General features: G+C 39.1%; 1 protein-coding gene across 6 annotated transcripts in view; it reads right to left on the bottom strand.

Annotated features, from left to right (window-relative positions):
• smarcd1 (SWI/SNF related BAF chromatin remodeling complex subunit D1) overlaps nt 1-26,721 on the bottom strand; it is a 61,523-nt gene that overhangs the window by 20,733 nt on the left and 14,069 nt on the right. For 4 of the 6 annotated variants that reach the window (XR_012102015.1, XR_012102016.1, XR_012102017.1 and 1 more), the window contains exons 3-11: nt 25,930-25,972; nt 25,015-25,137; nt 21,547-21,669; nt 20,740-20,856; nt 20,092-20,193; nt 17,278-17,439; nt 12,839-12,936; nt 11,636-11,771; nt 11,020-11,142 (exon numbers count right to left, since the gene is read on the bottom strand). Coding sequence is in view for 3 of the 6 variants with exons in the window: in XM_073071031.1 (XP_072927132.1) it covers nt 11,020-11,142; nt 11,636-11,771; nt 12,839-12,936; nt 17,278-17,439; nt 20,092-20,193; nt 20,740-20,856; nt 21,547-21,669; nt 25,015-25,137; nt 25,930-25,972 (1,027 nt within the window). In the remaining 3 variants the exon portion in view is untranslated. Of the gene's footprint in view, nt 1-887; nt 3,895-6,499; nt 6,602-11,019; nt 11,143-11,635; nt 11,772-12,838; nt 12,937-17,277; nt 17,440-20,091; nt 20,194-20,739; nt 20,857-21,546; nt 21,670-25,014; nt 25,138-25,929; nt 25,973-26,721 lie in introns of those variants that run through there. The other 2 variants (XM_073071030.1, XM_073071032.1) reach the window with 1 other exon arrangement.

The raw sequence follows: 26,721 nt of genomic DNA, 5'->3' as shown, positions 1-26,721 counted from the left end.
TACTGTGTGTGCTGAGGATGAGCAGCATGAAAAGCAAAGGCTCAGTTTTGTACTTTGGAAGCAATGTCACGAGTAAGTTTCCCTGCAATTGCAGCAACATTTTTGGAAACTAGAATCAAAATTGTCATATCCAGTGCATTGTTTTTTGCAATTAAGCTACCAGGTTAAATGTGAGTTGCCACTGGTGAGATTACTAGCTGTACTGAAAGCTTAGCGTGATGGATAGTGAACTGATTTGTTGATAATACAAAAGGGCTTGATTTCCAAGACCTCTTAGTGCACTTGCCCCAGTCCAAGTACACTGGATTTCAGGTGCTTAATTTTTTAATTTGCAAGTTTGAGATCACTACTATCCAAATTGTGCTTTGTATCACAGTAATGGGGAATAAACCTCACTGTTTTGTGCAGCAGGTTAAAAATAACTCATTTATTATACTAATTTTTATTAGCCTCATGCAAAGAGCCCACTGCACGGTGGTTGCATTGCTTGGCTAGAATACACCAATGGGATTAAGAGGTCATTAAATACAGAAGGAAACAAATTGCCAATTTGATTCACTCCTGCCAGATTGGTTTGTTTCTTACACGCAAGATGGTGGCTGCTTATTGGATAACAGTGCAAGAATCAAACTTCTATTGGAATAGTCCTGTGACATTGGAACTGGACATAATTTTCAATAATCTGCCACTTTCATTATGCAGCAGATAATCAGTGCAATTAATGCAGTTTCAAAACTGAATCTGTACGTTAACTAGGTCCTTTTTCAGAAAAGAAAAGCAAAAGAAATCAAATTACCATGTACTGAACAGAACTGCAATTGTGCCTTACAATGTTACAGGAGCAGTACTAAAAGCAAATGATTGCCGCAGTAAACCACACAATGATATTCTGTGTTGAAGGTTTTATTAAAACTGAGTGACACATACAAGCATAGTGTACAAAAATGGTCCCTCAAAATGTTACTCAGTAAAAATACAGCTTATTGCAGCATAACTGCTGAGGTTTAACTGCTTCTATTTGTGACTACCCCCATCCTAACCACAGTCATACCAAGAAAGAGGACGCAAGTGTTTGAAATCAAATTACTTTCATTTTGTTTTTTTTCAACATTTGAAGAGGTAGCTGAATGGAATAAAACAGATCCAACAACATCTAGCAATACAGATGTGTGCCATCAAACACACAGAGCCCACTTCAAACATCCAAGTGGCTTCAGATTAAGTATCTAATAGCAGCATAATCAAGGGAAAAACTTTTAATGTCACTGGAAACATAACTGATTTGTTTTCAGCTGCAATTCCCAGCTGGTCAGTTACTGAAGAAAGTCAATTGTTATTGCTTTTTATCCAATGATAATTTAGAAGATCTGCCCTCTGCAACCCTTTCAAATGCTTCAAGTTATGATTTCATGGATGTTGGCATGGACCCCACCTTCTCTAATCAATTACTCAGCAGCAAGCCTAGATATGGAACACTGAAGCGGTATTCAATAACAAAGAGCCAAGCAGTAACTGGGCAGCAATTCTGGCTAATTCTTTCTTCTTTTTTCTCCCACCCTGGGAGTGGCCAATTGTAGCATGTCAAGTTCTGTCCAAGCAGAAAAACGAACAAACCAGCAAATGAACTTGGAATGTTGTTGTCCAAGCATGATTTAAATGATAAGGTGAGCTCCTAAGGACCTCAACCACCCTATTGGGGAGATTTATTTTAACTGTTTTATTCTCTTTGAAGCAAAAGTGTTAACCTTGCATTCTAGATTTAAAGGGGGAGAAAATTCTACAGGTACAAAAAAAGCATTGCTTGGACTTTTCAGTTACAATGTAGGAATAAAGCATCAGTTTGACAACAGCAATGCTGTCACCCTAACAAGGGGACAAATCTGTCCTGTTCTAATTTAGGCTACAGGTCATAAATTTATTTTAAAAATGTAACATTTTATGCCCTGCTTTCAGCCTCTGATCATAGGCACTGTCCAACCTCCAACAGCTTATCCAGCTAATCACTACATGAAAATCTGGGCACCGAATGTCAGAGGGGACTTGAACATATTTTTATTGATCAATAGTGCCCACCCACTCAGTAAGGCTTTATTGAGTGGATGGGCACTATTGAGTGATAAAAAGTGTGTTCAAGAAAACACATGCCTTTGTTTTGGAATTTGCATAACTTACTCTCCCAAATGAGTGCTGTTAAATAGGGCATAGTGTCTTTTTATGCTTGAGACTGGCGTCAACTCTTCCCAAATTGAATAATAGAATCAAGCTTCAAAGGGCTATTGTTAAGAAACATATTGCAAGACCTCAGAATTAAACTTGATAAAAATAATGTTCTTTACCTGTAAGAGGGTTCACACATAAGCTGCTGCAATATTAAGGAATGGTAGGGATCGTGTATCAGTTTAATCACTCCTTCACTTTTTAAACTAATTAACCTTTAAACTGCTACAAAATATTGACTCCTATGAAGGTTTCGTCCAACTGTTGTAGTTTGTACAACCACTGGACTGGGTTTCATTTGCATGTTCAGAGAGGTAAAACTTAAGTGACTGTTTTGTGCCTTGAAAAGTTTAAAGTGTGTCGCAGAAAGCTCCCAAACAAAAATTGTGCTACAGTTATTACTGTAACCTTACAGTAGAATTGTACTGAGCTCTATTAAGACTAATACAAAGTACAAGGGTGATGTTAAAGGTACTATACACACCAACCTTCAAGTGTTAAACAATACATAAAGTATTAAACGTACATAATACCTTCATCAATGCATCAGACAAAGCAACTACAGTCATCCGGACACCTTTCAATTTGAATTGTACACAACAGTTTTTTGTCTAAAGCCAGACAAAATTATCCCTTCATTTCTGGCTTTGTAGCTTCTAATAGGAGTCAAGAAGAACAAAGTAAAATACATAAGATACGTACGATACATTCAACCCAGTAGTAAAGCAGCACTGGAGTGATTTTTAAAGTCATTCACTAATTTAAAGAAAAACGTGTTTTAAACATGTAACTAGTTACTTGTCAAAAACTAACGAGATGAATTTCAAAGCAGAAAGAAAAACCTGAAAACTTTATGCAAATTCAAATTAATCTTTCAAAGCAACAAGACAGAATCAATTGTAAATAGTGAGATTAATACATTTATTACTTGCAAGCTAGTTATTTTTAAGGATTTTTAAAGAAATAAGCACTGCACCCTTACGTTAGCCCCCCCCAAAAGATGGCAAGTGGGATAGCATAAATCTAACGTGAAGGGGCAAAGAGGCACTGACTTGCCTTCAGGCAGGTACCAATACTGCCGCAAAATCACCACTGAATTTCAGAAACACTCCATTGTTAAAAGCAGCACATGGTTTCTTTTTGAGGGCAGGTGTTAAGTAGCTGGTATCACAGTCTGTCTACAAAATACTTGCTACTTTCAACACAAAGCCTCTTGGTTATGAAAAATACAACAAAAGTAAATATAGGATTAATTATCTGATCTAGTATGCTAATATATCATTATTAGTAGTAGTACTAGTTCATTTAAATAGAATTTTATGTAGTTATCGAGGTCAACCAATTGTGGTTTATATTTCCCCAAATATGGATATAATAAGCTAATGTTACTTTCTAATCCTATGCTTTTAATAAAGGGAACATGTCAGTTTATAATAAAAGGTAGCAAAGAACACTTCAGGAGTACAAGGGCTATGTGGTGATTTATTTTGTGCAAGTGTTGCATGTAGTTTTACAGTTTGTACACTGTAACAGAAATCTTTGTGCACATATAAAAACTGCGTTCAACCTTGAACCCAGACATCTCATGTCAACTCGTTGCTACACGTAGGATGAGGCCACCTTTTATGTATTGCGGATCCCAAGGGCTTGTTCAAGCTCCTGTCTCCTTTGCTGCACCTAAAATGAGAAAGAAAGAAAAGGTTGCTATCCAGCTTTAGAGCTAAGGTATTGCAAAGGAAAGAACACACAACACGGCCCATCAATTGTGCTTTGCCATTCCATCATGGCTTATTTACTTTCCCACTTAGTTCCATTCTCCTGCCTTCTCCTATAACCTTCGGACCCCCACTTACTAATCAAGAACCTATCAACCTCAGCTTTAAATATACCCAATGACTTGGCCCCCACTCTCATCGGTGGCAATGAATTCCACAGATTCACCACCCTTTGGCTAAAGAAATTCCTTCTCATCTCTGCTCTAAAAGGACATCTTTCTATTCTGAGGCTGTGCCCCTGGTCCTAGGCTCTCCCACTATAGGAAACATCCACTTACCTAGGCCTTCCAACATCCAGTACCAGTAAGCTTCAATGAAATCCTCCCCACACCACCCCCCCACACACACACTCTACTAGACACCAGAGAGTACAGGCTTGAAGACATCAAACACTCCTTACACATTCTCAGATTCATTCTTGTGAATCTACTCTGGACCTTCTCCAATGCCAGCACATTGTTCCATAGATAAGAGGCCCTAAACTGCTCACAATTCCAAGTGTAGTTTGTCCAATGCCTTGTAGAGCCTCAGCATTACATCCTTGCTTTTATGTGTCTTTTCACATCTCTGACCAAACAGAAGACACCGTGCTGCCACGGTTACAATGCTTTCCTGGAATGATTGCTGGGTGTGAGCAGAGCAGTACCAATTTAAGATAGAAAACGCTGTGAACACCCAGCAGGTGAGACAGCACATGCAGAGAGAGAATCAAGAGTTAATGTTTTCAGGGGAACAACCTTTCACCAGAACTGAAAAGCGATATGTCATTGACTTGAAATGTTAGATGAAGCATGACCTGCTGATTTTTCCAAGGACTTTCAGGTTACGTTCTTCTTTCAAAAGTAGCATCTTTGCATACAGCGGGTGGTAGAAATACGGCAATTGATATTGGTCAATAATTAATTCCAAATCTGGAATCTATTGCAAAGGTATAAGGAGGTAAGGATAATGGGGCAAAGACTGGTATATGGAGTCAGGCCACAAATGAGCTACGATTTCATGGAGCAGTAAATAAGGTTTGAGAGGGCTTCTGCTCCATTGAACTTTCAGCAACAGTCTTATATCCTGACACTAAAATGTACTAGCTTCTCTGGGAACAGGGACTGGGTGCAACCAGATAAGAGGAAAATCGGCATCACTCCAGTAAGAAGTTGCACAGAGATTTTCCAAATATATCACTTGTTTAAACGCTGTATCATACCAGAATTCATGTTCCATATTCATTATATAATGGCTAACACAGCACAATTGCTTAAGATAGCTGGCAATTCAACTGGTACACACAACCAGTTTGAATCAGTTGCTCACAGTGCATTGATGGTGCACAGATCAGAAAATATCTTTTAAACCTTTCTAGACATTTGACTTTATTTACAGCCTGTGATGGACAGGCTAGGTTCCACTTCCCCTTTTAAAAAAGTTGATAAAAAAAAAACACAACTGCGAGGAACATGGTCAATACATTTATCAATCAAAAAGCTAGTCTCTGGAAAAAGCAATGCTCTTTAAAGGCCATAGGTGTTGTAAAAGAGGAAAGGAAACAAAAAATAAATGAATAGATGGGGCAATAAATCTTAGATTTATGACATTAAAGCAAACATCCATTACTGTTCATCTGCCCCAGTTACCAAGTCCTTTTCAAACCATTATCTTAAGCTACAAACACCACGCTTAATTAAGTATTAACTTGGCTCAACTGGTGTCATTCATGCCTGAGGCAAAAGATCATGCTTCCAAACCTCTCTTCCATGGCTTAACTACATAATATAAACTGACAATTTAACATGATACTAGGTAGTGGACAAGATGCTAAGCTGAAACCCTCAAGTTGAGCCCTCCAGTTGTCCTGGTCAAAAATCATGTCTCCACCAAAACAGCCCTTTATCATTTGCAATTTGTGGATAATCGGGTGGCCATATTTGCAAGTGGATGCTTAGCAATTAAATAACTATGAAGCATTTTGAAGTATGATGAAATCATGGAGTTTATTTTGCTTCCCCCCTCACATAATTCAGATAAAGTGAATGCTTGAAGGACAAAATATTATGGTTCAGATTTGTCAGGGAAGTAAATATGGAGTTAAAGACTTCACAATTCAATAAGAAAAAGGAAAGTGAACCAGCAGGCTTACGTATTTACGTTCTGTGCATTTGTCAGTGAACATCTGAAACAGACTACAACACTTAAAATTACTTCAATAGCACTATTCAACTCCGGAACCACTCATCCCACCTCCCTATCTCTGGACATGAGCTGGATTGCCCACTTGTCTCAACCCGGGAAATTTTGTGCTTTTGCTCTTCACTGATGACATGACTTTAAACATGCATGGAGACTTCAGAAAACAGATGGAGAGCAGATGCTTACTCCATCAAAACAAGGATAGTTCTAAATGAAGGGTTCAAGATGAAATGGAAACATTTTAACTCATCTATATGTTCTGTTACACAATTAAACTAGAACAAAGATCTCACCCAATGATGGTGTGAGTCTTACCATATTCTTACCTTAGAATAGAAGTATCTGCAGACAGCCTCTTGAGCCCAGGGCTGGAAGTAGAACTCTGCTCTGCGCTCTTCCTCTGGGTTTCCTACCACATCAGTCATAGACTACAATACAAAACATCAAAAGTGACTGGAACAGACAGATGCAAAATAAAAATAAATGGTGTCGAAGGTTCCAAGATTCTACTAGGGTAGCTCAAGTTCACTTGCTATCAAAATGGCAGGGGTTGGAAGGCTCATCAGCAATTGCATTTTGCATTTCATTAGCGCATTACAGAAATGTAGCATCAGAGAGGCAGATAAAAGGTACTTCACGGTGTAGAACAGCAGAAATTGCAGATATTGCAATGTAATATGGCTGCAAAGAGTAAAGCATATGTTCAAATTTTATTTGGGGTGGAATGCAGAAAGCATGGGAGGGGAAACACAAGCTTACTATTCAAAGGAAGCCGGGTTATGATTAATTGCTTTATAATAATTACATATATAGGGCTATAGAATCAGAATTAGGCCATTCAATCCCCACAGCCTGTCTGACCACTGAATTAGATAATGGCAGATTTGTACTTTTGATAGCAAAGGTTTCGATTATTTCATGTTACAAAATCTAAAACCTCAGCGCATTTCACACTTTATTGCTTGCAAAAGAAATCCATAAAAGCCAAGGGCTTGCTTCTACAATTGTTTTTCTGAATGCTATGCTTGTTTACAGGCAGTTAACTACATGATGCTTTACAAAATAAATTTGCTTGCAAGGTGTGGTTCGGCCATTGTTTTTACATTGCTGCAAACTTATCCAGCATTAAGAGTCAACCATGTAATGTGGGATTCAAGGATGTGTAGGCTGGGGAAGGTGAAAGGTTTCCCTCTTTTCAAATCATGAAGTGGAGTGGTTAGATGTTCAAAATAATGCTGCATGTTGATTCCTCACCGCCCCCCCCTTCCATTTACCCATCAAAAGGCAGGTGAGATTTTGCTTTTACCACAAAGATCTCTCAATTCAGGACGTCAAGAGTTGCTAATGCAGACTGTATTTTCTACCAGGCACATCTTCTCTGTTATTGCAAACTATGAAGGAAATCCTCTAATATCAAATGGGGCAATGTTGATGCACAGCAGCAAGTTTCAGCATTGTAGAAGTGATTCTGAAACAGAATGCTTCACTTTGACTGCAGTGCTGCTGACAATTGCTGTAAAATATGAATTTACCATGTATGAAAAAGTCAGTGACAAGTAAGAGAAGCTAGCTGTAAGGTGTCTAAGGACACCACTTTATTCTGCTGCCGGAGGTTTAGCTACTCTCATAAGCCACCAATGTATTCTAAATAACCCAACAGAATTAAATATTTGGTTTAATGCTCCAATGCATTATAAGAATACCATGTATACTATATACAATGTATATATGGAAAAAGAATGTGAGCAATTTATCATGACTTCAAACAGGAAAATCTGCAGTTGCAGCCAACTAATACTCAAACACCTAAATAAGTTTGTATTTGGCAAGAATTGAAGATAGAAGTGCTCAGCCGAATAGGCAATAAGGGAAAAACTCATGACCATGTGTACCCTTGATACACAACAGCAATTACATTAGAATAATACTGCTACTGATGTCAATTCAAGGTTCACAGTGTAGCTTTGCAAACATAGACTCCAACAAAATGAAATACTTTCTCATTTTATTGGAACATAGTCCACATGTACGTCTTTGAACTTTTGTGGTGGGAAGACTACAATAGCAGAGATGTGTTGTTGGAAGAATCACAGTATGATACGGATGTGGGCAAAATGTAATTAGCAAAATTTGCTGGAAAAACCAAGTTAGGGGATAAAGCAAACAGCACAAAAAGAAAACAAAGAACAGGGACTAGTCTAATGTGTGACAAATTCAGCTCAAGAGAGATATATGTAAGTAAAAATTTGGAGAAAATAAATGGAAATTAACCTTGAACTAAAATAATCAATAAAGACGAAGGAGTGCTGATTTGATGAACTTTAAAACTGTAACAGAGAACACCATAAAAATAGGCCAATGGGAACTGGATTTTATATGCTAGGGCAAAAAATATTAAGGCTTGATTTACCACTAGATTTATCATGAAAATATTATCAATTAGTGTGTTGTGAGCAGTTTCAGAGAAAGGATGCAAGCAGCATGGATAGAGAAGAGGATGAAGGGAAATAAATTGGGTGAGAGATTAGGCAAAACTTGGGAATGATCATCGAACAAATGACAAAATAGGAGTGATCAAAAATTTAAAAGGATTTAAGGGGGTAAAAATCACAGATCATTTTCTTTGGTTGCAATGTAGCATCCATTTAGGATTAGCCAAGTATGAATGGGAAAGTTAAAAGGAATAACTTTTACATTGGTTTAGAATTTGCAATATTTTACTGCAAATGAGATAACAATGCAGAGTGAATTCAGTATTTCATGCAGAATAGGTGACAGTAAAGGAATATGCACACGAGGAAAAGAGGGTTAACAACTGGCGCTTGGGCAGGCAATTGTATGAAACAGCCTTCTTTTGAGCTGAATTTTTATAATGGAAATCCTTTTGAATGTCCTGTTGCTTTGAGCACTATGCAGAGCCGAGATATTCTATGGAAACAAATGCCTGCTGGTATTTGAGGTTCTGTAAAGCACACTACCAAGGGAAAAGCTAAATATGCTGCTGACAGTCTACAGGTAAGTTCCACAGCAACCTGCAGAGTTGTAAAATCCTCCCTTAATGTTTCAATTTGAATTACTTGTGTACCCCTGGTGCACATCTCTCTCACCAGATTTACAACTAAACCTCTGGCTGAGAAAACAAGCACTCTCGGCTCATAGTCACAATTAAACAGTGCGTAAAGAAAGCAATATTCTGCGCCTCAGTGACCTCAGTACACCCCAAAGTGCTTTATGGCCCAATTAGCTACTTCTGAAATACAATCACTGTTGCAAAGTAAGAAAATACGACGGCCAATTTGCGCACAGCTAGATTCCAAACAGCATGCGAAAAATGACTTTTTTTCAAAGGGACAAATATTAGCCAGGAAAGCTTTGCTGCTTTTTTTTGTTAGTAATATTGGTGGGCGAACATTTTATCCATTCACAAAACATTCCCCTGGCTGAAACAAAGGCATCATATAATGCAAGAAAAAATCTTAAGGTGAAGCCCAGTTTAATGTCCAGACCAGGACGTGCAGCTGGAATTTTGTGCCTATTTTGAAGCTGTACATTGTTTCTTTGTTATTAAAGCTTCCACAGGCACAATAAAATTCATTTATAGAAATACACCATTGCAATTGCAGTCAGTTGCCCATGGTGGGACACCGCTACTGGGTGGACGAAGATTTGGTTTGTAATCCAGCAGGTGCAACAACACCAAAACAGGCAGCCTCCACCACAAATATGGCCATAGGAAACTGAAATGACAAGTTAACTTTGTTGCTGAACTAACACAGGAATATTATATGCAAACATTAGGCACTTTTTGCCAATATTGTCAGCTGTAAGTGTTATATCATTAAAGAGGTTCAACAGAGTTCCAGACCAGTTGGTTCATTGACTACAGAAAGAGCAAGCTTGGTGGATTGAATGACATCTTCCCATTCTACACTCCCCATACTCATATAGCAATAAACACAGTATACAACAAGCAAAAATATGGTTGCACAGAGTTAAAATAATGCCCAACTGATTTTCTTAAAAAGGTAATCGAGAATTATTGTTCAGTATGGCAGCACAAAGTAAGGCAACATGATTCCTGCAGAACCCATCAAGTTTGTGGGCAATCAAGAAGTTTGACTTCAGTCTTGCTTCCTTAAGGAGTTATCACCCCTAAATCGGTAATGTGGATAAACCCAGCAGAGAGGACTGCAACGTAGAACAAATTACTAAATTGCTGCCATAACCAATTAACAACAGCAGGCAGATAGCCAAGTGATGGAGAGTAACACCACAAAATTACAAGCGTTATCTTCTGCCCTTTAATCTAAAAAGGCCACGCTGTATTCCTTAAATTTAATTAGCTCAGGTGCAATGCAAAGGAGCATACATTAACGCACCTGCCTTCACTAATTCACAAACCTAAGTAACACACCCAATAGGACATACATATATTTAATCACCAACATCTTTCACCAGAACAGATGGTGTTCATGTGCCGTCCTTTATGAGGCTTACTCTTGCTCTGGATCCCAACAATGTGTACATTTAACTATGCTTCGTACATATAGAACACTACAATTGCATGTCTTTTATAATAGTGGAAAATAACAACTGAAAATTCAACAATTCACTACAAACAGCTCAAGATAGGGAATACAGTATCAGAGATATTCAGGTGCCACCACTTTTCAAATTCACTTCCGCACAAATGTGAGAAATAAGGAGCTCTTAAACCTGTTAATTGAAACTTTAAAATACTTTCTCATGTTTAACAAATATTGTCTCACATGGATAGAGTGGAAAGTGCCTAAAATGGCCAGCCTAAAAAGGAGCTTAACATGAATGCAGCTGGTAAAATACGTACCTTCAGGTCACGGCACTGTGACTGCAGCCAGTCATTGATAAAGCCCTGCGGATCTCTGGCAAAGCTCAGCATGAACTCTCTCTGTGTCTTGAGCTGGTTAATGGTCTCAATTGTTTCATGAATCTGTGAGAGTAAAACACCAAGATTATTCAGTTTAAATATAAAAACCACACAGAAATCTACCTTCACTGGAAAAGCTAAGGCTAAGATGCCATTTTGCATCTGATACAGAAAATACACTATTTATCTAGTCCATGGAAGTTATTCAGATGATCTCTTTTTTGCATGCTCTTCAGTTTAAAATAATTAAAACAACAGGCCACTAATTCCTTGAGCAAATCTGAATTTTTATACTTTATATTTTTATACTTTCATTTTTTAATACTTTTACCCTCATCACTGCTGTGCAATTTTTAAAGCATGAATCATACAGAACTACTCAAGAATCTACAATCTCCATACTCAGTATTACAAATATTTAAGTGTTTAAAAATAGCCACCTGACAAGAGTGAGAAGCTTCACTTTAGATTTAATTCTCTACACTGGATTTCTTCAGCATTACCTGTGTTCTCAGAAGGACAAATGCATCCTTTAGTTAGAACATTCCAGGCTAACCTTATTATCGAGAGCAGCAATCTCCTGCTGGCTAGCAGTAGATAGGAGAAAGGAATTCATCTGAGTCTTCAATGTGTCATCCACCTCTACATCAATATCGTAACAAGCAGTCTTCTTCTGATCATTTGGGTCCACACTGAAACATCGAATGGACAGGGTTATACAAGGACAAAAGCACACACTTAAGCTCCAGTTAAATTGGGTCCAATAGAGCAGGCTGATACAAAACAAGCTAACTACTGTTTAAGCCTCAATTGACACATCCATGGAGAAAAACTAACTGCAAAGAGCTTGTTATTTTACTTTACTTTTAAAATGTATTCATAGATAATATATTTAAATTGGTTTATTAATATTTTAATAATTGTTTATAGATATACAACTGTAATTACAACCAGTTGCCAGTAGTAGGACTGGAAAAGATTTGGAGTGGGATAGATAGGGTGGAGGCATCCAGAACCAAGGGCATAATTTCAATACAAGTATTGGCTGTTCAAGACAAGAAATTAAGAATTTCTCCTCAGAGGGTGGTGAATCTTTGGAATTATAAACCTTAGAGTTGTGAAGGTGAAGTCATTGAATACATTGACAAATGTGAAGTACAAAAGAGTAAAGGGAGAGAGTGGGAAGTGGTACTGAAGCTACAAATGATCTGCCATAATTTCATTGGTGTAGGCTTGAGGGACCTTATGCTTCTTCAGTTCTTACATAAAATTAGAATGACACTTTACAAAACTTAAAACGATTGAAAATTTACAGCAAACCAGAAATAGAACCCATCCAATGAACTTAAGTTAAAATCAAACAACACACACAAAATGCTGGAGGAACTCAGCAGGCCAGGCAGCATCTATGGAAAAAAGTACAGTCATCGTTTCGGGCTGAGTCCCACTGAAGGGTCTTGGCCCAAAACACGACTGTACTTTTTTCCATTGATGCTGCCCGGCCTGCTGAGTTCCTCCAGCATTTTGTGTGTGTTGCTTGGATTTCTAGCACTTGCAGATTTTCTCTTGTTTGTGATTAGAATCAAACAGATCACATTTGCCATACAGCTGATGAAAAGTCAGTGATCTAAAACTTTAACTGTATCTCTCTCATTGCTTGACCTGCTAAGTATTTCCAAAACCTTGTGAACATTTATACACATTTTAAAATATTAAATTTGATTTCCTATACGGCAGGTTCAATGTCAACAATATTCACCTGATAATATGGTTGATAATAATTGGCTCAGGAGGCATCAGCAGAGCATGTAGTCTCTGAGGGATTTCAGAGAACTTCATTCGATGACATTCAAAGATCTGCAACACAAGAGGCACACTCAATATACATATGGTCCTCTTTTCTAAGGAGAACTGCGTACATAACTTTTCCAATTTGTTAAAACACTAAAACATAATATCCAAAATTCAATTTGAACTCTAGACCAAATACTGGCCGAGATTTTAAAATGTCAATGGAAGTCTCAGTCTTCACTGTAATAGCTGCTGTAATTGACAACAACATTAGGATTTCAGTATTTCCAAGCACAGAAATCTGCAAGTTATTGTCAGGAGACTGCCTCTGGGTAAGTCAGGCATGTTGAAGGCTGGATTCTTTGTGAAGTTCAGTGTAAAAGTGCAAACTAATTGTAAATATCCTACACTGTGTTCCAGATTCATGGAAGAGTCCTGTGCCAAGCGAAAGGAAGGCACAACTGAGCATTCCCTCTTGATTTAAATGGAGCACATAGTTACAGGAGTCTCTCATGGATTATTAGCTCAGAATTTTTAATGAGATTTTTTTTTTGAGAAGGTTGTGCTTTGCTTATTTTGATTTTTTTTTGTGTTTAACCAAGTACTCTTGTACAAGCTTTTAAATGTCACTGAATGTCCTAACCATTCAGCATATTTTAATATTTTGATTGTTCTGTTCACTTTCAGGGACATGAAGCAGGCCTCTCTCAAAGCTTTTTTTAAATCCTTTTCAGAGGTTGGATTACTTTTTCCCCTTCCCCAAAATGATCCTAAACAGGTCAGAAGACTTTCCACTGTGTAAGACCACCAAGAATTCCTACCAGCGATCTCACAAGTTCCCAAAAGGATAGCCATAGATCAATAGTGAGTCTCTGCTGAACACAAAATCCATGTCCAAAAGTACCATATTCAACTACAATGTCTGATAAAGTTCGGACTCAGTCAGAAAATCAGTGTACATTTAAATCAGCACAATCTGAACACACTTTTAAAAGTCACTTATCCCAAGGCCACATTACTTACGTAAAACGACATATTTGCCTACTTAACTGCTCAAGGCAGATACATTAGGAAGATTTAAAGACTCACATGGATGATAGTAAAATTAAGGGCTATGAGGGACAGAAGGGTTAGATTGATCTTGAAGTAGCTTAAAGGGTTGGCACAACATCATGGGCCGAAGGGCCTGTACTGTGCAATGTAGTACCTTGCAATAAAATTAAAAGTACATATATGTCACCAATTCATTGCCACAGACAGCAGTGCAGGCAGTAATGGGGGACAAGGAAATGGCAGATGAACTTAAAGTATTTTGCATTAGCTTTCACTGTGGAAGTCACTAGCAGTATGCCAGAAGTTCGAGTGTCAGGGGTCAGAAGTGCTATTACTAAGGAGAAAATGTTTGGGAAGCTGAAAGGTCTGAAAACAGGTAAATCACCTGGACCTGATGGACTACACCCAAGGGTTCTGAAAGAGGGCTGAAGAAACTATGGAGACAGTAGTAATGATCTTTCAAGGATCATTCAATTCTAGCATGGTTCCAGAGGACTGAAAAATTGCAATCTCCACTCTTCAAGAAGGGAGGGAAGCAAAAGAAAGGAATCTGTAGGCTAATCAGCCTGACTTCAGTGGTTGGAAAATGTTGGAGTCCATTATTAAGAAAGAGGTTTTGGGGTACTTGGAGGCACATGATAAAATAGGTCAGCATGGTTTCCTTAAGGGAAAACCTTGCACGAAAAATCTATGAGAAAATAATAGGCAGGATAGACAAAGGAAAGTCAGTGGATCACATTCAACAAGCTGGAGGAATTCAGCTGGTCGGGCAGCATCCATGGAAACGAGCAGTCAATGTTTCGGGCCAAGACCCATCACTTTGACTCCAGCATCTGCAGTGTACTTTCTGTTAAAGTCAGTGGATGTTGTGTACTTGGATGTTAAGAAAGCCTTTAACAAGGCACCTTACATGAGGCTGTTTAACAAGATAAAAGCCTAAGGTGCTGGCATTGGAGAGGGTCCAGAAGTGGTTCACGAAAATGATTCCGGGATTGAAAGGCTTGTCATATTAGGAGTGTTTGATGGCTCTGGGCCACTCCTCACTGGAATTCAGAAGAATGAGGGGTGATCTCATTGAAACCTATCAAATGTCAAAAGGCTTTGATGTGAAGAGGGTGCTTCCTATGGTGGGGTGAGTCTAAGACCAGAAGACACAGCCTCAAAATAGTGCGAGTGTCTTTTTAGAATGGAGATGAGGAATTTCTTTAGCCAGAGAGTTAATTTGTGGAATTCATTGCCACAGGCAGCTGTGGAAGAGGAGTCATTGGGTACATTTAAGGTAGAGGTTGATAGATTCTTGATTAGTCAGGACATGAAGGGATACAAGGAGAAAGCAGGAGATTAGGGCAGACTCAGTGGGCCAAATGGCCTAATACTGCTCCTATATCTTATGGTCTTATGCTTTTAATTGCATATAGTTAAATATGTTTCTTTTTAAAATTATTCCAGCCTCAAAGTTCTGAGCACGTCTCCTTGACTACATCTATAAGCCAAACCAAGCACTTATGGTGCCAGTTTCAATGACCCATTTTGCTGACAGCTTGAAATGTCAGTCCTACGTCCATTTGAGTTGTTTAATACTCTCCATAATGTCACTAGTTCTAGGCACCCAGAACTGGCTAGAACGAGGTTTTCAGTTCCAGGAACTAAGGGTGAAAAACAGAAAGAAACACTGATGTACAGTGGTTTAGTTGTAATGGTTGCTCTTATTGCCTGTCTGTACAATTTCAATAAAGAGCCAAGCATTAGAAGTACATCCTAAAAGGCACACACTTACTCTGTCTTGATATCAAAAGTTACGTTTTTCTGACTAAACCAGAAACCTACTTTAATAAAGGCAAGTGGACCGAAAGAAGACTCCAACCCAAGGAAGATTCCTGGTTAGGTGTTTGATAAGCTATTATTTCCACTGTAATGCCAGGTATGGTGTGGCCACCTACAAAATTGCAGGTGCCACCAACACAAAAGCCATCTCTAGTGTTGATCATTTTACAGGCCAGCTAGTTTGTGGGAAGCTGGGTGGAAAAGAGTGTGATACAGCTTCTATAAGCACTGTGCAGCCAAACTCAACTGTTGAATAGAGGGGTTGTTTAATGCAATCAGTGTTAAAGATACTCATGCTGCAGCTTGCTCCAGATGTTCTAACATGGCCATGATCATATTCAGAGACAACTGAAAGGAAAAAAATGTGTGTAGAAATTAGAAAATTAAACCAACCTTCACTATCCTTCACCAACAAAGTCAGTCGTCATTAGCATTACAGTGTGCATATCTGCCAGTTGTCGTCAGAGGAGGAGGAGACTGGAATACCATGACTTTAACAGGATGCAGAATGGAATCTAGTCTAATAATACTTCCTGCAATTTGTGAAAGGGAAGCACCACTGCAGAGCCAAGAAAGCACCCACTGACTTCTAGCCTTCTTCCCAACAACTCTTAACAAGATTTCACTAGCCAGTAAAGGCAAAATGAACAAATCTAAAGGAACTAGCCAGAAATTTCAAAAGCAGGGTGAGTTTTAAGGAGTGCAGTAAAGGAGGAAAGTAAAGGAGGAAAGAAAAGGGGAAAAAAGAGAGTTCAAGGGAATTCTGTAGCAAGGGCCTAAGAACACTGAAGGCATGGATGCCAATGTTGCAGGAAAAAGAGGAATGTACAAGAAAATAATCTATAAATTTGCTAAGTATGCATTTTTGCAGCTTTTGTGTAAAGCAAATGCCAAGCAAATTGGTACTTACAAAGACTACATCCGAGAGTATTTATCCATGAAGTGGAAACAATATCTCTAATGCCAGAGCACTTGAGTTCACACCATTCAGATCATGACAAATCATTTCATCAATCCTGGTTATCATTCATTTTTATACATTTTAATGCTAATATAAATAGGTTTAGAACAATGTTTTGGAGCTGTTAACAAGTTGAGGTGCCCTGGTATTTGGTCCTGCATACTCAAATGGGACTAGCTTAGATGGTCATCTTAGTTGGCATGGAACAGCTGGGCCGAAGGGCTGTACAACTCTATGCAACTAAGCTCCCAAGCTTCCGCAGGCTATGTGGCTCGCATGACATATTTTCCAGCTTATCTTGCTTGAAATCATGCAGTTGAGTATAATTGTTGGACAAATTTCAAATCAGAACTCTACAAACCCCTGATATAACTAGAGATACAAGAGAATTAATAGCACCCACTTAAACCAACTCCCAAAAAGCTAAACTCTTGGCTTCTCTGTATTATCAATTATGAATAAAAAAAACTATCAAACCTTTCTTGTACAAACTAACTTGGAAGCTCCATGCAGCATCACTATGTTTAAACACTATCTGGTCAACAGGTGCCTAGCACACCAATGATTACCTGTTGGAGGTATCTGTCACAGTTGATGAACTCTCGTTCATGAGAATCCTGCAGCTTGTGGGTTTTAATGTACTGCCAGAGAGCTTGGATGATAACAGGTCGAGTCTGAGTGTGTATGCCCAGCAGTCGTGCCAGTCGAGGATCCAGTTTAAACTGGGGTGGCTGGGAAAGAAAATATAAATAAATGACTTTTCACAGGCAGCAAAGCCACTACCTAAATACCCATCAATGTCATATGCAGGTTTCTAATGTTCTCTACAGGATATTACGATCTGAAGGTAACGCATTGCTGCCACCCTGAGGCTGTACTGAGATTGCATTCAAGACACTACCATTGTCCACAGAACTCAAATTTGTTCATTGTAACCAAATATGCCAGCAATTAGGCCTATAAAAGGAAGGAAAGGTTCAAAACTGGCCAGTCAATTAGAGGTTCATTCTGAGGTAGCATATAGCATTTCTGTTGCTTACTGCCCAGAGTGACCCTTTCAGCAAAGGGCACAATGATGAAATACTACAAGCAGAGGTTACCAAAGCCGTGCTTATTGACTAATCCCATTCTTCAACATAGGTGCTTTCACACTGCGGATTTTGGCCCTTCACTTGGGTTTCTCAATTTTAGAGATTATCTGAAATAGGTGAAGTGATTATCACAGGAGAACAGAGCCCTGAACTTAGTCCAAAAGACAACATGGTCCATTTGCAATGGCAAACTGTAAATAAAATACAGTGATAAATCCTCTAAACATTCACAGATTTAATGATACCTGAAGATTCAGCAAGGGAACATTATAAACTATTATGCTGCTTTCTGTCAGCACTTCAAACTTCAGAATTCAGCTTCTGTTTGTTGTATAGGTCCTTATTCATCTTGTCTTCATGGTTGCTGGTGCTTTCTCCCATCATACCTGATTACTACTTTTTCATGTGTAGGTTTGAGTAACAAGCAGTGGCAGAATATTAGTTAGAGTTTTAACAAAACTCTAGTTAGGCTGCATTTCAGTATTTCATACAGTTCTGGTCACCTTATTATAAAAAGTTTGTTGAAACTTTGGAGAGGATGCACAAGAGGTTTACCAAGATGTTGCCTGGATTAGAGGTCATGTACTAAAATGAGAAGTGGACAAACTTGGGTTGTTTTCTGGAACAGTGGAGGCTGGGGTGAGACCTGAGAGGTTTATAAGTTTATGACCGGCATACAGTAGGTACACAGTATCTTTTTCCCATGGTTGAAATGTCAAATACCAGAGGGCATGCATTTATGGTGAGGGGGCAATTTCCAAAAAAGTGAAGGGCAATTTTTTTTTTTTTTTAGCACAAGTGGTAAGAGTCTGGAATGCACTGCCTGGATGGTGGTAGAGACAGAAACTTTACAGACTTTTAGATAGGTACATGAATGTGAGGAAAATGGAAAAATATGGCTTTTGCATCCTTGACTTCCTGATCAGGAGACCACAGTCCATGTAGATTGGAAAGAACATCTCCTTGCTGACAATCAACACTAGCATACCTCAAAGATATGTGCTTCACTCACTGCTCTACTCTCTCTACACCTGCGACTGTGTGGCTAGACACAGCTCAAATGCCAATTTTTGCTGGAAGAATTTCAGATGGTGACAAGGTGGTATCCAGGAGCTGGTGTCACAGCAACAATCTCACACTCAATGTCAGTAAGACCAATGAACTGAGTGTGAACTTCAGGAAAGGTAAGTCAATGGAACACACACCGGTCCTCAAAGGAATTAGAAGTGGAAATGTTGAGCAGTTTCGAGTTCCTGGGTGTCAACATCTGAGGATCTATCCTGGGCCCAGCGTAATGATGCAATTACAAAGAAAACACGACAGTGGCTATATTTCATTAGGAGTTTGAGGAGATTTGGTATGCCACCAAATACACTCGCAAATTTCTACAGATGCATCGTGAAGCGCATCTAACTGGCTGCATCACCATCTGGTATTGAGCGGCTACTGCACAGGATCGGAAAAAGCTGTAGAGGGTTGTAAACTCAGCCATCCAGCATCCAGGACATTTTCAAAAGACGATGCCTCAAAAAGGCAGCATCCATCACTAAGGACTTCATCACCCAGGACATGCCCTCTTCTCATTGCTATCATTGATGTACAGGAGCCTGAAGACACACACTCAATATTTCAGGTACAACTTCTCCCCCTCTCCCATCAGGTATTTGGATGGACAATGAACCCATAAACACTACCTTACTATTTTTCTCTCTCTTTGCACTATTTGTAATTTAGTTTTTTTTATTATGTCTTGCAATGTTCTGCTGCCACAAAACAACAAATTTCATGACATATGCTGGTGATATTAAATAAACCTGATTCTGACTGTGTGGGCAGAAGAGATTAGTTTAGTTAGCCATTTGACTACTAATTTAATTGGCTTGGCACAGTGTTGTAGGCTGAAGGGTCAGTTCCTGTGCTGTACTGTTCTATTACATTGATATTATTAGACAAGCAGAGAAAACTCAATCGTGCTTTCCTTTGCTGTCCATAAATACACTGTCAGCAGAAGTCAAGCAGGGTCAGCCCCCTGGCTATCTTATTTTCTTTGTACGAGTCAAGGACAATGCACTATCAGTTCAGCTAGAATCCATTAAACTCAGCACAGACCAGAGGTTAAATCAAGAGCTCATCAAAGTGTATTTCATGCCTTTAACCAACTAAGCCACTGGGCACCCCAAATATATTTTAAGCACATTGCAATTTACACCTTTTACCAGCTCTGGATAATTTAGTACCTCAAAAGGATATTTTTATTTGGATTTAATGTTCAACTCAACCAATTTTGCTTACCTGGTAATCCAGCATCAGCAAGACTGTGCAACGCACATTCATATCTCCTGGTCTTTTCACTTGGAAACCATCAGTCTCTTGGGTTGTGGCTGTTCTATGCCACTGAAATAGATAACGGAGTACAGTTACCATACGGTATTGCCAAGAACACCAGGTTCATTTAGCAAGTACATCAGTAGGTTTCTTCCCAGCTCAGTCGTGCTCTCACTCATGGCCCTTGCAAATGCATGAGTACATGCCCTGATTTAAACAAGCGTTTGAACCCAGTTAAGCTTACATTTGATATTCAAGGTCTTGTGTCACCAAAGTGTTTAGTCTAACTTATAGTCTGAGGTACCAGGGTTGCCAGGGGAAGTGGCGGAAGCAGATAATGTTTAAGAGGCATTCAAGTGCATGAACAGGAAAGGAATGGAGGGAAGGGACATAGACTGTGCAGGCAGGTGGGAGTAGTTAAAACTGGCATGGTTAGCATAGACACTGTGGGCTGAAGGGCCTGTTCCTGTGCTGCACTGTCATATCTTCAGCAAAAAGGAGCGTGATATAATGTCCGAGGCTGCCACCACCAGGTATCATCAGTACATTTGAAACAAAACGGTTTAAGGCACTTGACAGTCACTTACAGTTCACACATCTCTCCAGTATGCTTACCTCAACCAGATGATTGTCAGGTCCATAGAGATCTTTATCCAGTTCAATCACAAGGGATTTGAAGAATGAGGAAAACTTCCTCTTCTGTTTGGTGGCATCATACTTTGAAACAGCTGACTGCACATGCACAAAAAAAATTCATGAGCTGCCTGCAGCTTGATACAAAGCTGCAGATGACTGAGTTGAGGCCCTCCATTGGTTGGGGTTGACTATGGATAGTATCCTACGTGATATGCAAGCCAGGACTAAGATGACTGAGGAAAATTGAAGGTGCCGTCCGTTTTGCAGCTATTGCTTTCCGGCGACCACTTTCAACCTACTACCCACCCACCAATCATTCTCTCGTAGTCCATCACATCAACTTGCCTTTTGTGGCTGACCACCAATCACCCTGCACCCAAGCTTGCTGTTGGATTGCATGAGGCGATGTAACAATAACCCAGGAATATATTTTTTATTAATTGCCTCCCAGTCCCGCCATCATTATGCCTGGATTCTGCATCATGCCTTCCTACAAAAGGACAAAGTACAAGGAAAAATGGAACACACAACCCATGAGAGCATGCTGATAAGTGCAGCCGTGTAAATTCCTGATGACTTTCATGAACAGAACCTAGCTGCCTTATTCATTACACTGTTGCTAAGGAAGGGAAAGAATGCTACATGAGGCAGAAAAACAAACATATCCCTGCTTCAGTCAATGATGCCACTTCAGTCAAGGTATTATCTTAGAAATTAAATGAAAACTTAGTTTTAGATGACATATGTTAGAACTACTGGAAGCAGAAAGAGAAATACAAATCTTACATCCTCCAGAAGCCTTCCTTCTACACGAAGCTCCCAGGATGCCACAGTTCCTTCTCCATCTTCTGCATCTGGTTTTGCAGGGTTGAATGTATTTGAGATAAATATACGAAGCTTTCTCTTTTGCTGAAAAAAAGAGCAATCGGGAGTTCAAAGTACAGGTATCCCACAATTTTACAGAGCTTATGTCCTGGAAAAATGCTACTTTAAGGAGTAATTTCAATTGTCCATGTTTTTTCAATGAAAAAGCTCAGGCTGCATTCAGAGTTCAAGTTTCAATTAAAAACACCTAAATAATTTTTAAAAATACATCAATACAGGTAACAGAAAATAATAAGTTGTATCAACCTTTAAGTCCCAAATAATAGGTGTTATGTAACCACAGAGGGAATTCTCCAAATGAAACCTAAAAGAAGGTGCTTTCTCTCACTCCTCAGCTCTCATCAACTGCCTCCCAACCCAACCTACAGGTTTCACCCCAGCCTACTCTTTCTCCCCCATCACCATCTCAACTCTCTTTCTCCCCACACCCACATCCTTCAACACTCTTAGGCAGTTACATCTCAAGTGGTTTGCAATCTCTGTTGACACAGCTAAGCAGCTGCTACTGAACTGGGATTTGAACTGTGTTTATTGCTAACTTTAAATATTGCTCATTTTAGCACAGAGAGCCTCAAATTGAGAACATGTAACTGAAGTGTCACTTGTGTTATCACAATTATAAATTGAACATTCAGAAATTTAGAGGTAGCTGGACTCTTTTCTTTCAGTCATGCAGAACTATTACCAATATACTGAGCTACCTCTAAACCAACTACAAAGAATGCAACACTTTAGGAACACTTAATCTTTGCTCACTGATATCCAGTTTGGGTTTCAACAGCACCTCTCAGCTCCAGATTTCAAAGTTCAAAATAAAATAATTATCAAAGTGCATATACTACCCTGGGGTTCATTTTTTGTGGACATTCACAGTACAAAAAAAATTCAACAGAATCAATGGAAAATCTACACACAAAGATGGATAAACAGCCAATGTGCAAAAGGCAACAAATTGCAAATACAAAAAGAACAAAATAATAAGTCAAAAGTAATACTGAGAACATGACTTGTACAGTCCTTGAAAGTGAGTCCACAGATTGTGGAAAATGTTCAATGATGTGATGAGTGAAGTTAACTACTGTGGTTCAGGAGCCTGATGGTTGTAGGGTAATAACTGTTCCAGAACCTTGTGGCATGGGACCGAAGGCCTCCTTCCCGGTGACAGTGGCAAAAAGAGATCATGACCTGGATGGTGGACGTCCTTGCACTGTATTGGTCCAAATATAGACAAGAGCTGAATTCAGAAGTGAGTAAGAGTGACTATCCTTGATATCATGGCAGTATTTGACCAAATGTGGCCTTAAGAAGCCCTGGTAAAACCAAAGTCAATGTACTCCAGTGGTTGGAGACATATCCCACATAAAAGATGGTGGCTGTGGTTGTTGGAGGTCAGCCACACAGGCCCGAGATATCTTTCTAGTAATTCCTCAAACGCAGTATATGAGACACTACCAATGGATGATGTCCATTCCATTATACATGGGGCTTTCACTGATAAATGTACAATGCTCAATGTAACAAGACCTATGTAAGACAATGGTAGATAACCTTCATATCATAAAAATGGTGGGTAATGACCAGCTCTAACAAAAGACAATCCTATCACTTTCTTCAACACCTTAGTAGCATTACCCATTGCCAATTTTCTCAACCTCAAAACAGTTTGAAATCTTTATTGACTAGAAATTCAACCAGACCAGCCAAGTAACTATAGTTGTTACAGGAGTTCAAAGCCAAATATCCTATAGTAAATCACTCATTTTCTGACACCATAAGATCTTTCCAACATCTGCAAGGTATATGTCAGCAACGTATACTCTTCAATTGGATGAGTGTATCGCCAACACGAGTCAATAACTTCAACACCATCCACAACGAAGCAACCTGCCCATTTGGCACCCTGTCTACCATCCTAAACATCAACCTCTTCGATCACTAGCAAGCAGCAGCTACAGTGTCCACTGCAGTTACTCAATAACATCTCTTAAATCCATGTCCTATCTGACCAAAACAGACATAAACAGCAGGTGATAGGATCACCACCACCTCAGGCTCTCCTCCAAATCACACATCATCCTAACTTGAAAATATATTGCTATTCATTTATTGTCACTGGGTCTGAATCCTGAAACTCCCTCCCGAACAGCACTATGGGAGCACTTTCGCCATAAGGACTGCAGCAACTCAAGACAGCAGCTTACCACATCTTCCCAAGGGCAACTCACAATGGGTAGTAAATGTTGGCCTTGCCAGGGAATTCCAGATCCAGAAAGCAAATGTACAATTTAAAAAATTTTTCCTTCATTCAGTGTTTAAGTGACCCAAACCTCAGGACAAAGATCAAGAGGTCAGCAAACTTAGGAGAAAGGACAATTATAAAAGATGAAAGAAAATTATCCAAGTCCCTTGCCTCTAACTCATCTATAATTTATTCCCTTTACCCACATTGGCCTGGTAAGCCTAAAGAATTCTGGCCAGCAAAGTTATTTTGTAGCCCCAAATTTTGTTTTTAAGATGGAAAGGACTCAGATTTCCAGTCTACAGTTGGAGTACATGGTTCAATTCTACACAACTGGCACATCTTTTCATGAATTAGTGGAGAAACACTGCATAATTCAAGTGTGCAGACCACATTGTGAATTCTTAAGTAGTACTTGGAAAGTGGTTATTCTGACTGTTAATGTTTCTGCCCCCAATGATACCTCAAGCTTTTGGCTCTCTGAAGGAGACCCATTTATTAATTATCTGCCTTGGCTGCCAAAACAATGGCTTGAGAAAAATGTATGAATACGCTTGGCTACCCGCACTGTTAAAGTGGATTAAGCACTGCTAAATTAACCCAGAGGGCACAAATGCAGCATAAGCTATCACAAGCAGATTGATTTGCACAGCCAATAAGCAAATGAAATTGCAACCAGATGCTAAGTGAAGGTTGAGAAAAGAAGGCAGAAATGATCTTCAAAGCCCTACAAAGAACATTGAAAGAATCTTTCCTATATTCAACCTCTACGTAATAATTTGATACATATATTTACAGCGTAAGTTCACATATCTCACATAATGATAAAAGACAACAGACTCTAGGGAAATAAGAACAAAAAATGCACAGAATGTGAAAATGCACAATGAAGTTAACAATTACATTAAAATGAGTTGTACAAGGTATCATTGGCTTTGGTAATATACATTCCTGTTGGCTGTACACAACTGTTCCATAAACAAATTTCAAGGAAGTTCTCTCCATTTTTAGAAAACTTTTAATACTTGTTTTTGATATTATTTGTAGTATAGCTCGATGCTTAAAAACTGTTTTGATGCACTAAAATACAGACTCTCTCCAACTAATTGAGATTGCACAAGTTGTTTTACCTTTATTGGTCTCTTCAATGCCTCCTGGATATCCAGACGTTTTCTCATTATGGTCTGGTCCAACTTCCTCTCAAATGCCAGCAAGTCCATATAGGCTTGAGACTCCGGCACAAGCTCCCGGATCTATGACAAAAAGGTTACATGCACAACGATCGTCACTGGTGAACACAAGCTTATCCTCTTTTCAAACACACATTGACACCCTCAGTGATTCTGGCATATATTGACTTTTTTCACCTATCTACAAAGACAACATCCTTATTTGTTGTCCAGCTAAGTGTGACCATCCCAACATGGTTCCATTCTTAGCTCTCCAAATAAAAAAAACTTCCAACAAGTTTGCTTCCTAGCCCAGTGTATTTTACCAATGGATTTATATTATGACACCACCTGCTCCCTCCTTTTCATCAACATCTTGCTCCTTGAAGACAAATATGAATGCCTGCACCTGGTTCTACTTCTATGCCATCTCTCAAACACTCCGATATCTGGGCTGATGGACGACATATCCAACATCCAATCCTAGATGAATCAGGAATTCAAGTTAAACCAATTCTTTCAGATCCTGCTACAAAACCTTGCGAAATTTCAGTGATTCTAGAATATTTTTACCTATTGTGGGAGGGCAAACCAAAATGTTCTGAATGTGATTTGAAATGAGGTTCCAACAATCAACACTAATATCATCTCCCCTCTCAAAATTGTATCTTACCTCCTAATAAACCCTCCTGGCCACTCCGTATATGTTGATTGACAAAAGATTATGACTAGCTCACCAGAACTACCATCAGCTGGGAAAATTATTACCATCAGTTTGTGAAAATTATTTTCTTTTTAATTTGAAAACTTCTGGATTAGCTGCCATAACACAAGGTGGTGGTGCCAGAAAATATTTCACAAAGAAAGACAACTCACCCTCTGAGGTAGAATTTTATCTGCCATTTTCTTCTTCTTTGCACTGTTTGAATGGAAGAATAAACGCGTTACCAAGGCAAATGATCTTCTAAAATTGCCCACTCCAAAATGGAGCTCTTTTAATACTCAGACTGAGTACATGGACCATTAGGATCATTAAGAGATTACGCAGCATAAACAGACAACTGAATAATGTCAAACAAAAACTTAGCAACCACTGATAAAACTGATCGAATGTCAGGTCAAAATGGAGCCACACAGGTCTGGTTGCAAAAAACAAGCTTCCGGCTCTGCTCTTGTTGCATCCTCTCTTCTCTTAATTGCAAACTCTATGTCTTAAGCTCTAGGTCGAAGCCTTCCAGCCAATGCCCCAAATCCCTCGACTTTCTCCGCTACTGTGGTAAAACTCAACGAATACAGACCTCGTCAAAGCTGTATCTGTGAAGCTAGGCAGTCAGTGTCAGTGGGTTTTTTGATGACACAGGAACAAAGATATCATAGGAGTAGCAAACACTGCTGTTAATGCAATGTGAACATCCATATTTGCACTTCAGTGAAGAGTCATTGAAGTAGAAAAATCAGTCCAGAAGCATGAATGTAACATTTGTCCGAACTGCTCTCTTGGTTGAAAGTAACAAATCTTAGCCCACAGCAAAGAGCACTACAGTCCTCACTACTTATATCACTAATCCTCAGCATGAGAACCACAATCAGCAAGTAAGTTACTTCAATGACAAGATACCTGCTATAAACACTGACAAATGGCACGTGGTCTGCATACTGTGCTGAGTT

Source organism: Hemitrygon akajei, chromosome 18 (assembly GCF_048418815.1).
Source record: "Hemitrygon akajei chromosome 18, sHemAka1.3, whole genome shotgun sequence".
Taxonomy (NCBI): domain Eukaryota; kingdom Metazoa; phylum Chordata; class Chondrichthyes; order Myliobatiformes; family Dasyatidae; genus Hemitrygon; species Hemitrygon akajei.
Note: the sequence above shows the minus strand (reverse complement) of the source record. Positions and strands in the feature narration are given on the sequence as shown.